The sequence below is a fragment of the Cryptomeria japonica genome, chromosome 4 (genome assembly GCF_030272615.1).
Source record: "Cryptomeria japonica chromosome 4, Sugi_1.0, whole genome shotgun sequence".
NCBI classification, from domain to species: domain Eukaryota; kingdom Viridiplantae; phylum Streptophyta; class Pinopsida; order Cupressales; family Cupressaceae; genus Cryptomeria; species Cryptomeria japonica.
Genome location: NC_081408.1, coordinates 216,167,199 through 216,179,726, shown reverse-complemented (window position 1 = coordinate 216,179,726; position 12,528 = coordinate 216,167,199). Strand labels below are relative to the sequence as shown.

The following is a 12,528-nucleotide window of genomic DNA, read 5'->3' as shown; positions in this document are numbered from 1 at the left end:
AGTCTGTGTAATAACATCTGGTACATCATGCATCTCATGCACCTCATAATCTACACTATCCACAGGATGATCGATGGGCGACATACTGGACCCAAGCATACGTGCCCACACATGACACAACTATGGGGCACGCATATGTGTGGAGCCAAGGATGACGTGTCAACGCCACCGGATGCACCGCTACCATCAATAGTAGGCTGAGCTACTGACGTGACCTGAGAAACCAAAAGGCTACTCAAAGAGTGAATAGCCGATATGGTCCGTGAAGTCGCCTCACGAATGATATCAGGATGCTGCACTGCAGGTGGGGGATCAATAGGAGGAGGGGGGACATACGGGCCCTGGACTACTCTGATTGCCCCAGGTCTATTTTGGGGCATACCTAAACCTACATCCTAGAAAGGTTGGATGTCAAAGTAGTTCACATGTTTGTGTAAAACAAACTCAGCATACAATTTTTTTATAAAATAGAAGTGGATATCAAGATTGTTGTTGGGTGGTTTATCAAAAACCATCCACCAACGATCCCAAAAGTTTTTCACAATCCCATCATTTGTGCACCATTTAATAGAAAGTTTTGTTTTTTTGGGATCTACGGGCTGACCAGTATGGGGATTGACAAACAATGAGGCGATTTCAACTTTGAATATCTCAAGATCCTTGATATCCTTATACGACAAGCCATCTGCATATTTTTCCCTCATAGAATCTTGCCACAAAAGGGCGGCATCGTGCTCCTCAGTCATGGTTTCCATACTTTTTATGATCGACATGAGAGGATCAAACATTGGGTTTAGATGAGGGATCCTACGATATACTTCTGCAATCCCCTCAATTCATTCAAATTTTGTGCAATCAAATCTTGAATTGAGGGGGGGTTTGGCAAATGAGGGTTTGGCTGTTGTAGTTGTTGTTCGTCAGTGTTTTCATTGTTATCCCCCATTTTTAACCTAATTGAATGTAAATAATTAAATTTAGTTAACAAACTTAAACAATTAGGTATTTGATTTAAAAAAACCTAGTTTCCATAAAAAAACCATATTTTCAATGAAAAATCAAATAAACATTAACAAAAAATACAAAAAATGAATGAAAATGATTCAAAATGATAAAATTCTTACCTCTGAATCTATCTTTTAGCAATTTTTTGTCAAAAAAAACCGGATATCGGATGGAGCAGATATCGGATTGTGATGAAATCGCGCGGCCCATGAGTTAACAATGACTCACGAGCTGCCACTATCAAAATATAAAAGTCTCAGAAAATCGGATATCCGATTTTTATACTTAAATTATTTTTAAATAACATATATAATATAATAATATATTATATAATATAATATTATATAATATTATATATATTATTATATAATATGTAACATATAATATATTTTTTAAATTAAAATTACAAATAAAAATCGGATATTCGATTTGCATAGGTAATTACCAAGCCAAGGTGTACTGACACCCAGGCCAAGCAAAAAGTCAACACGGATTTTCGCATTTTTAGGCGAGTGAAGAAGGCTATTTTTTTCACATCGCCACTTTTTGGGCCCCCTTGATCCTGCACTAACCCATAACTTTCTTGATAGCATCTCACCTTCCATGAATCTCAATCATCCTCCCTCTAAAAATAAAGCATCTCCCTCTCCTCAACTTGGTTCTACTCATAAGGATACCCTAGTTCAAGATAAGATGGTTAACATCTTTTTCAAATATCTCTCTCTCAAAGGTGAGGCTTTAAAGAGTAATGTTGATCCTTCTCCTAGAGAGTTTATTCCCCATGTAGATCCTTTGGTGATAGCGGATGATATGACCTTTCCTAGTAATAATATTTCTTCTAAAACATCAATGCCTACCCCTAGTCTCCCTCCTAAAATTGGTCTTATCCATGATAACATTTTAGTGCAAGAAGAGACTATCAACGATTCTTCCAACAATCTTGTTTATTCTTCTTCTAAGGACACCTTTGATATTCCTAAACCATCCTCAATAAATTTGATACATGTGAATGAAACACCTAATAAACCCCTCTTCACAATTCAAGGTGCTTGTCCTTCTCAAAATTCCCCACGTCAGCCTATGTTAGTGGTTCAAGGTGGTTATACTAGTGATTCTTTTTGCACTCCTAAGAGACCTATTCTTACTATGCAAGGAGGTTATCCTACTAAGAGCCCTAATGAATATGCTAAGAAAATCACTGGAGAGACTTATCATACAGTTTCTCATACCTACAACACAAGAAACAATAGGAAACCTAGTCCTCCTCCAATTATCTCAGCTTCACTTCCTTCCTCTCAACCTATTCTTTCATAAGCACCTCGTATATAAAATCTTAGCAAGGAGTATGATCTCATTAAACAACTTAAAACCACTCCTGCTAAAATTTCTATTTGGGATTTGGTTCAAACTTCACCTGCTTATCATGGGATGTTACAAGTTGCTTTGAAAAACTTAGATATCCCACCTACAATGACACCTAATAACATGTCCACTTTGATTGATCCTACAAACAAATCCAAAGCTCAAATTGTATTCACACAAGATGAGTTACCTTCTCCTGAAATCCAAAAAAATATGATCCTCTTATGATTGTGGTTATTATCAACAATAGTGCTATAAGATGAACCCTTGTGGACAATAGGTCTGGCCTTAATGTTTGTGGTGTGGACTTATTGGATAAGATTAAAAAGTGGATCATGCTCTCATCGAACCTTCTTCTCTTACCATTCGAGGCTTTGATAATGTGGCTAAACAATGTCTAGGTGTCATAACCTTTCCTGTTAGGGTAGGTCATGTTGTGTTACCTACAACTATTCATGTTATGCCTGGTAATTTGACATATAACCTTCTATTAGGGAGACCTTGGATTCATAGCATGCAAGTGGTCCCCTCAACTTTGCATATGCAAGTCAAGTTCATTTATAACAATATGACATACACCTTGTTAGCTGCCAAACCTCAAGAACCATTAAAATCTCCAATCTTCTTGTTCAACTACTTCCCATTCTTCTTCCAATCCTTCTACTTCTTCAAATACATCTATTTCCTTTAATGATGTTGTTCCTTCTAGTACTCCTGATTCCCCTAGTCAATCGGAATCTCCTCCCAAGGACCTCTTTTCTCCTGAAGAAGCGCTCGCAAATGATGATTGGGGATCTCTAGACTTTACCCCTACTTTTATAGGAGAATATAGGGTACCTTGTAAAGGATATAAGACTAAGAAGGAGAAATTTAAGGAGGAACCTAAGGAGCAACCCACCTTGTCTAAACAACTAAGTGACCACTTTGTGGCTGCTTCTAATTCAAATGATTCTTCAAAACCTTCCTCTAATTCAAATGGCATTGAGACCTATGAGGCATCACCATCTCCTTCTGATTCGGCATCCCTTTATGGTCCTGGTTTTCACATTTTAGCTAAGAGTGGCTATGATGGCAATGGTTGTGGCGCAAATGAACAAGGAATTAAAGTTCCTTTAGAACATGACATGCATGAAGCTTCATTTGGACTTGGATATAATCCTTCTAAGCCCGCCAAATCATCTAAAATACTATCTCTAATGTGAATGCTATATTTAGTAGTGATGATAACCTCACCTCAATTAAATCACCTTCTACTTCTTTCAACACTCATCCCCCTCATAAGAAAATCTTGGTGATGAACAAATCTCTTTATGAATCTCCTCAAGAGATTTCTAATCCCCCTTATGAGACTTTATTTTATACTCATTCTAAAATCCCTTCTTCTAGGAAGAAGGCTCTAATGAATTATACCTAGCCCTCTCCTAAGATTTCTTGTGTGCAAGAGAAGTATGACTTAGTGGCCTATTCTTCTCCTATAAACTTTTCTCTTTCTAAAGACTTTTTAACATTCACCATTTTATACATGTGAAAAGTAATGATTTTGTTATGGAATAAAACATTATCAAACAACATTAAAGCTTTCAAAGACCTAGAATTCAATCACAAACCCTTCATGATGTACATCTTTCAAAATATGTGAGAAATAATCATGAAATTTTTTTTTTTGTATACCATGTAAAATCAAATTTGTACCAATGATATTCCATACAATCATGGATGAAATCTATGTAAGAAGAAATATAATACAAAAATTTCTAAGGGATATTTTTCCTTTACACGACTACAAAAAATGCACACATTTTGTAGTTACAAAACATGTTCAAATTTTATAAGTCGCAAAATGAACTCTTGTTATGTGATTTTCAATATAACATTAGTGTGCTATTGACAAAAATCGCTAGTTCACCACTTTTTGTGTATCATTTCCATGCACTCACCTAATAGAAGAGTGCTACTCATATGGTTATTAAATGCCATAATTTTCTGGATGGTAAAATGTTTAAGAGATGAAACCATTAGATGATCTCTAGTTCACTGGAGGATCCTACCTACAAAGGCTGCCACTTTGAAAGAATCTAGAATTTTGAAGCATTTAAATTTACAATGCTTGACTGAAGGTAAGATTTGGGAATGGTAAAACTATAATATCCATTTTTCTATTAATTTATAGTTATGGACCAAAGGTCTAGATTTCTTATTTCCAATGGACCCTCTTCAGATCTCCTATGTGCCCACCAGGTTCAAAAATTTCTAAGTGTGTAGATACTTTCAATCTTTAAGTGTGTGTAAGTTGTCAAAGTTTGAAATATTTTCATACCATCATTCTTTTTGCCCAAATTCCACCCTTTCAATTATTCATATTAGAACATCAAACCTTCCCATTTTGGCATTTCTTTCCTCCCAACTCCACCTTTCTCCTTATTAATGTAGGTCTAATATCAAACTTTCCCTTCCTAGCATCCCTTTCATTTGATCCCAACTATTTTATTCACATTTGTCAAAACCATTTGTTACCACTATATCTAAATAGCACAAACCTCAAATCCTTAAAACTTATATTGGGATACCTTTCAAGATTAGAGCTTCAACCTTTCCCTTACTTTAGTACCTTTTATATAGCACCCCCAAAATTTGATCCCCAATATGTTACAATATATCACCTCATTTGGATCGTAGATTTGGATATTCTTATTTGGGTACCAAGTATGATATACTCCTAAAATTCAACACTTGACATGTAGCATAGGACTTGAGGTGTCTTTGATCCTAAAACTTTGACACTCCTACCTGTGGTGACACTGTTTCCCACCTACCCCTTGTAGGACCTCAAGATGCCATTAATGACTAGATCTACTGCTACAACTACTCCAAAAGTCATTCTCCCACTACAAAAATTATATTCAAATATAGATATGTAGACTTACATGTATCTGTGGTGTTGGGTGATGAGGATTGTCATGCCCTCTTTAATGTTGTGGTTGCATCTTGATGCCCTCTAATCCTTAGGCATGATTAAAGCCACTCTTTCAAGTTAGATTCATTCTCGTCCATTGATTTCAATGATTAGAATAAAGGAATATATTCATTTAGGGATTATTCATTTTACACACAAAACTATTGGCAAAACTTGTTCTAAGAATCCCTATTCGAGCAACCAATTTCAAAGATGAATTTCCTTGGATTTTCTAGAGACCAAATGACAAAAGCCGTTTGATTTCAAGGATTAGAGGATGAAACTGCTTTGTCCTTTAAGACAATATCACTCAAAGACCTCATAAATGAGCTTTTACGGTAATAAATTTTAGTTACGTTGAGTTCTATCATTTGCAGTTGTGAATTTGAGTAATTTAGTTTTAATTTGTCACCGATGTTGTTGCAATTGGTGTTTCACTGTAATTGTAACATATCTTGATGAATTTATAAAAAATTTTGATAATAAGATTTTTTTTAAGGTTAAATTCTTTACTTGTAATATGGTTTGTAAATGTGATGTACAAATTGTTATTAAATCTAAGTTTGTGGAAGATTTGTTAGAAATACATAAATCTTATATTCATTTACATAAAATATTCATTTGAGTTTTTATAGATCCCTTACCTCTCTCTATTTATAATCATTCCCATACATTCTACCTTATCATATCTTTATCTAAAATTATTTCTATACGCTCACAATTATTTATATCTATGCATGCTGTAATGTCCCAACTTCGCAAATCTAAGAAAACACGTAAACAATGAATTTTAATGATTGATTAATTCATTTAGGACGTAATTAGTCAAAAATTCATTTGAGTTCATTTGTTATCAATAAGTCAATTCCATATTTAATTCCTAGTGGGATCAAGAGGATAAGCTACCTAAGGATGCCCGTAGCGCTTATCAGGCCCAAGGGCGGTACACTCCCCCTTGGCCCTACTGCCCGAAGCCCTTTTGTCAACTGCAGTGGGTGGCCTACCTGGCAGAGGCCTAGTTCCTGCTATCCCTGTTGCCTAATTCCTCATTTATCTCACTGGGTTTGGATATGTAATTGCTTTATTTATTATCTTGGTAGTGATCATTCCTCTAGTCCTTAATTGCATAATGTGGTTTATCCTTAAATAGTAGTTGTATATTATTTATTAATTTATTTAATATGTGTATACCATATATATATATATATATATATATGGGTTGTTCATTATCTAATTTCTATATCAACAATGTAATTTAACCATTTTAAATATAACTATTTCGAATTAGTAGCTGCACAAATTTATGCATCTACGAAATAAACACTTATCTATTTACAAACATGTAGCATCCATTGATGTATGAAAATATTATTGTAGATTCAAATTACTTACCTGCGTCTCCTGCCTTTACTTCTACCGCTTTTCGTTTGTTCTTCCTTTTGCTACTATCGCTTCCTGTTTTTCCCTGCACTTCCTTTGTCGCCCGCCGCGCATTAAGCTTAAATACCCACGGGAGGGTTCGCATGGACCCAACCATGGGTCGCGACTGCTGAGGGAGAGGTGTGAGGTGGCGGCTATGGGGAGTCACTGCTCCCTGGTTCTCCCGCAACTCCTTTTGGCGTCTTAAAACGACGCGTCGTATCCGCCTCAAACCCTTCGCTGTATGCCATGTGATTTGTGGGTTGCAACATACCCGATAATGGTTAAGGTTTTATCGTTATTTTAATGTGTTTGACATTTAATAAGCATTCTGTTTTAATATATTAATATGGATTCCCTTTTAATGATATCGCATGGTGATAATTTATAAGTTTTGTGTATTTTATATTTATTTTGTAGCACACATTATATAATAAATATTATGTATCAATAATTGTATATTTAATAATATTTTATGGTAACGTTTAATTTAATAATTAGAGCATGATTATTATATTAATATAAATAATGAATCATTTCTTATAAATGGAAGGTATAAATAATTACAAAATGTGGGGTCATGACACATGCATTTATACCCATAAATTAATTATCCACCTTGATATTAGCACATTTCTATTATGGGTCAATATTGCAACATCTATGAGCAATCTTGTACCATATAAAATTGACCCCAAATTCAAGAATCTGAATTTCAAATCCTTAATAACTCCTAGTTATTCACTAGCCATAATGAGCCAACTTGGTAAATGTTTGTGTGATTGATTGCATTAATGTTTAAAAGGCATTTGACTTGCATTAATTCACCTTCACTTCATATTTGTAAATCATATGTACTAAAGAGACCAATCATTTAAGAACATCAAAACATTCTAGGACATTTCCATGTTTAAATATTGTTGTCCTTGATCATTTTTAGTTTTGTAAAATTGATCTTATTAAGGGGCTAGACCTAAGAGATCTTGACCCTTGATCCAACACTTTCCCAAAAGTATTTTTTTAAATACCATCGATCCTTGATATTCCTCGAAGATTAGAAATTATAGTTAGTTTGATAGTACAATTACACTATGCATCAATACTTTACAATTGATCCACAAATACAAAAATCACAAGCCAAATATTATAGATATGTAAAAAATTCCAAATAAAAAGCTGTTTAAATCAACCTTTTTCCACTAAATAAAACATTAACATCTATTTCCATCAATATTATGATAAGAACTAAGTACCTTATGTACTCGTATTTAATTTCTTAAAATATCATGTAAAGCATTGAAGGAGACAGGCAACAACAATTTCCAGGCTTTAATACTGAAAATATGAACCTAAATCATTAAAAAAAGTTCTCGATGGCACCAAGCGAAAAAACTCGGTGCGATATGGAGTGTATGTAACGACAGAAAATAATTTGACCACGCCTCTATCAAGTTCACTCAGCAGCTATCATGCTACGCTAATCCAAAGAAAAACTCACTGGGGATTCAAATTTATGAAATTCACAAGCGCTTCCAAACTAGTGGCAGACGGTCCTCCTCTACTCACTTCCTCCTCCGCCAAATCCCTAAATCTCTCTGCTGCTCTTCTGAATCTCACACTCTCCTCCCCTTCCATCAACATTTTCACCTTGCTCTCTATTTCTTCAGCTCTTACAACCCTATTCCCGTCATCTCCATTTTTTAACCCTAACCCAAACTTCCATTCGTCCACAATATATCTGCAGTTGAAAAACTGATCCACTGCAAGAGGAAATCCCAGCATGGGAACACCTGCTGACACGCTTTCCATGACCGCATTCCACCCGCAGTGGCTCAAAAACCCTCCCACTGCAGGATGTCTCAGAACCTCCGCCTGCCTAAACCAGGCTGCGATTAAGCCCCGCCCTTCACATACATCTATAAATCCAGTGGGCAACATCTCCGAGAAATGACTCGCCTCCTTATCTGGACGAAGCGCCCACACAAAATAGCACCCTGTTTTCATAAGACCGTCTGCTATTTCCCTCACCTGAGGTCTTGCCACAGTTATGAAGCTGCCGAAGGAAACATAGATGACCGACCTCGCCGGTTTGGTATCTAGCCATTCAGTGCAGTGAGAGTCGGGCATTGAAGAGAAGCCCATGTTTAAGGGACCCACACAGTACACAGGGGTTTTATGCCTCTGTGCCTCCACTGCTCTAAAGTCCAAGGCATTGAAAGAATTCGCCACAATCCAATCTGCCGTCCTCACATTAGTAAAACACTCTATAAATTCATTGACCAAAGGAGAGGGAGGAGTAAGATAGGTTGGAAGATCTGTCGATTGTAGCGGAGGCGACCCTGCAATAAAATCCTTCAACCCCTCTAACCCTGAAATTATTGAACAAAAACCCAAAAAATCAAAATTTTCTTCCCACAAACCCTGCAAGCATTCAACTGTACCTATTAATTGTAGGTTTCTTTTTGACATACCTAATTCCAAATGATCAAATATGGAAAAACTTGTCACAGACATTGGACAGAGAGAAACAGACCGGAGAGCGTGTCTTTTTGCAAAAGGAAGCGCCCATTTGAGGAATACATCGGCGACGATACATGTTGCGGCCGTTCCCGAGCGATTGAGGTTTGTTAGGAGTTGAGCCACATGAGCTTCCATGTTTGAGAGGGACAGAAAAAATTCTGTGATATTTCTGCCCCTTTCCGATTCCCCAACCACGCAGTTTGGTATGATGGCGGCCCGAATGTCTGGAGCGTAGGTGAAAGGATTGTGGTCGGCCTGGGTAAGGATTTTGTGCCATGACTCGGTCACCACAAATGTAACGGGGATTCTGTGAGAGGAAAGCTTCCAGGCGAGGTGCATCATTGGATTTACATGGCCTCGCCCTGGATATGGAACAATTACAGCATGAGCTCCCATTATTTTGCCTTTGTGGCTAGATACAAGTTAAGAGCCAGATATTTTATGTATTTGTCGAAGTATCTTTTGATCGAATCTGCTTTTTAGCGATGGTTTCTGTCGGTATAAGAATAAATAATCACATCACTTGGAAAGCAAAATTAAAAGGGCTTTTGAAGAAATGGATAATACAACGAAGTGACCACAATAAAGACATCTACTTGGTTAATTTCAAATGTTAAATTTTTAAAAATAACAAATACAAGCCAATATTGTAAATTCTAATAAAAAGAAGAAAATGGGAAACTAACTCATTGCTGGAACGGATAAAAAGAGATAGTTTGAGGACCTATTGCAACTTGACAAATTAAATACTTTCGGAAAATCTAAAATAAAAATTCACCAAAGAAAGCTCTCTTTAATTAAAAATTAGGAGAAACTGGAGAGAAAAAAGAGAAAAATTAAAAGAAATAATTCTCTTTGTGAAATGGGCTAGGAAATGCTAGTCACAAAAGATTCAAAATTAGATATCAAAGAAATGTGGATTGAATTTTATTGTAAAACAACCATTAAAAGGCTCCTTTCTTATGTAATACAAAATGGAGAAAGAAAAAAGAAAAGAAAAGTAAACCCTTGGTTGATAGATGAAGTTAGAACTTTTCAAAGATTGTGAGCCAAATTTATCAATTGATACTACTTGTAAATGAAATAAAATGAAAATTACCCAATTTATCAATTGATACTACTCGTAAATGAAATAGAATGAAAATTGAATCATCTATCAATTTACACTTGATCTTTTGGTGAAGTTGAATGATTTGAAATGAAACCAATAGAAATCAAGTTATATTGAGTGCATTGTCTCAACATAATAAAAAATGAACTCAAGAACATGGTCCAAACACCCCTTAACAAAATCATCATTCATCTACTTGAAAATTGAATTCGAATGTAAGAGGACTACTATAATGTCGTTTCGGGAACCATCATTGCTAGTAAAAACACATAGATTTTCAGATCTTAAGCAAAACCATGGCCAAGTTCTTTTAAGTATCTCATCTCTATCTGTGATGACTGTAAACAGTTATTCCTTTATTCCCCTGTTTTCGATTGGAAAATATTTAAAATTTAAGACATCTCTGCTAAACACAAACAATTCTGCTAAATGACAGTGATACCATGCCAGGGATCACTACAAACTGTTCCCGCAGCCTTTTGCAAACTGTCCTCGCAGCCCTTGTTTAAACTGAATTGAAAGCTGAAAATAATAGAGATTCCACTAATAGCAGCTGGAGCTATAGCTACTAGTACTCACTAAAACAACGAGAATTCGATGAGTAAACAACTGCGTAAATCAGCCCAGACCAGAGAGAGAAATAGAGAGTCATAATCCAGTTTATAAATTAAGACAAAACAATCTATCATACTTGCGTTGATATCATGTTAACTAAAAATATTTGATAAATATGCCTAAAAGCGAAGCATAAAATACTATTGGATTTCGATTTGTCAAATTACTTTCAGACTATTCACTAGCACTTCCAAATTAGCTGCAGAGCGTCCTCCTTTACTCACTTCCTCCACGGCCAAATCCCTAAATCTCTCTGCTGCTCTTCTTACTCTCTCACCCTCCTCCCCTTCCATCAACATTCTCACCTTCATCTCTATTTCTTCAGCTCTTATAATCCTATTCCCATCCTCTGTATTTTTCAGCCCTAACCCAAACTTCCATTCCTCCACCATGAATCTGCAATTGAAAAACTGGTCCCCTCCAATAGGAAATCCCAACATGGGAATACCTACCGAGACACTTTCCACGACCGCATTCCACCCGCAGTGGCTCAAAAACCCTCCCACGGCAGGATGTTTCAGAACCTCCGCCTGCCTAAACCAGGGCGCAATTATCCCTCGCCCTTTACATTCCTCCAAAAATCCAGTCGGTAACATCTCCGACACATGATCCGCCTCTTTATCTGGACGAAGCGCCCACAAAAAATAGCACCCGCTTTTCATGAGACCGTCTGCTAGTTCCCTTACCTGAGATCTTGCCACAGTCATGAAGCTGCCGAAGGAAACATAGATAACTGACTGCGCCGGTTTCGAATCCAGCCATTCATTACAGTCCATCTCGGACTTTGAAGAGGAGGCCATGTTCAAGGGACCTACACAGTACACGGGGTTTTTGTGGCTCTGTGCTTCCACCGCTTTGCAATCCAAGGCGTGGAAGGAATTGGCCACAATCCAATCCGTTGTCCTCACATTGGCAAAACATTCTCTAATTAAATTGCCCACTGGCTACGAAAGGGTATCGGTAATTGCTGCTGGAGAATCTGTTGGTTGTAGCGGAGGCGATCTGGCAATATAATCCTTCCATCCTTCCAACTCTGCAATGACAAAAAAACAAATAAATTAACTTTATCTTCCCACGAAATCAATCAACTACAACTATTAATTCAAGTTTTCATTTTTACATACCAATGCATAAATGATAATAGATGGAAAATGTTGTGACAGACATTGGACACATCGAAACAGAGAGAAAATCATGTCTTTTAGCAAAAGGGACGGCCCACTTGAGGAATATATCGGCGACGATGCATGTCACTGGTGTTCCCGAGCTATTCAGATTGGTTAGGAGTTGAGCCACATGAGCTTCCATGTTAGTTAGGGAGTCTAAAAATTCCGTGAAGTTTTCAGCCCTTTGGGACTCCCCTACCACGCAGTCTGGAATGAGAGCGGCACGGAGGTTAGAAGCATGGATGAAAGGATCCTCATCGACCTGTGTAATGATTTTGTGCCAGGACTCAGTTAACACAAATGTAACGGAGATTCCGTGGGAGGCGAGCTTTAAAGCGAGGTACATGATGGGATTCAGATGACCTCGCCCGGGATATGGA

At 36.8% G+C, this 12,528-nt stretch overlaps 2 protein-coding genes across 4 annotated transcripts; both read right to left on the bottom strand.

Annotated features, from left to right (window-relative positions):
- Positions 1 to 7,969: 7,969 nt before the first annotated feature.
- On the bottom strand, positions 7,970 to 9,717 carry LOC131040591 (UDP-glycosyltransferase 86A1). Of its 3 annotated transcripts, none has more exons than XM_057973542.2 (2): positions 9,270 to 9,717; positions 7,970 to 9,157 (listed from the first exon to the last, which is right to left on the bottom strand). In XM_057973542.2, exons 1-2 carry the CDS (start codon positions 9,531 to 9,533, stop codon positions 8,231 to 8,233), a joined length of 1,191 nt encoding a protein of 396 aa, XP_057829525.2. In that variant the 5' UTR covers positions 9,534 to 9,717; the 3' UTR covers positions 7,970 to 8,230. The 3 variants fall into 3 exon arrangements, with proteins under 3 accessions (XP_057829525.2, XP_057829524.2, XP_057829526.2); XM_057973541.2 differs by having other exon boundaries at positions 7,970 to 9,105; positions 9,208 to 9,715; XM_057973543.2 differs by having other exon boundaries at positions 7,970 to 9,105; positions 9,270 to 9,715.
- Positions 9,718 to 11,140: 1,423 nt separating this feature from the next.
- Positions 11,141 to 11,782, bottom strand: LOC131875028 (UDP-glycosyltransferase 85A1-like). Its single transcript, XM_059219031.1, has one exon. The coding sequence runs from the start codon at positions 11,780 to 11,782 to the stop codon at positions 11,141 to 11,143; it is 642 nt and encodes a 213-aa protein (XP_059075014.1).
- Between the last annotated feature and the right edge of the window lie 746 nt (positions 11,783 to 12,528).

Excerpts from the sequence above, each read along its gene's own strand:
- LOC131040591 (XM_057973541.2), bottom strand. The coding sequence starts at position 9,652 with ATGGGAGCTCATGCTGTAATTGTTCCATATCCAGGGCGAGGCCATGTA. Across the intron at positions 9,106-9,207 it reads ATTTGATCATTTGGAATTAG|GGTTAGAGGGGTTGAAGGAT; the intron begins GTATGTCAAAAA and ends CAATAATTTCAG.
- LOC131875028 (XM_059219031.1), bottom strand. The coding sequence starts at position 11,782 with ATGGCCTCCTCTTCAAAGTCCGAGATGGACTGTAATGAATGGCTGGAT.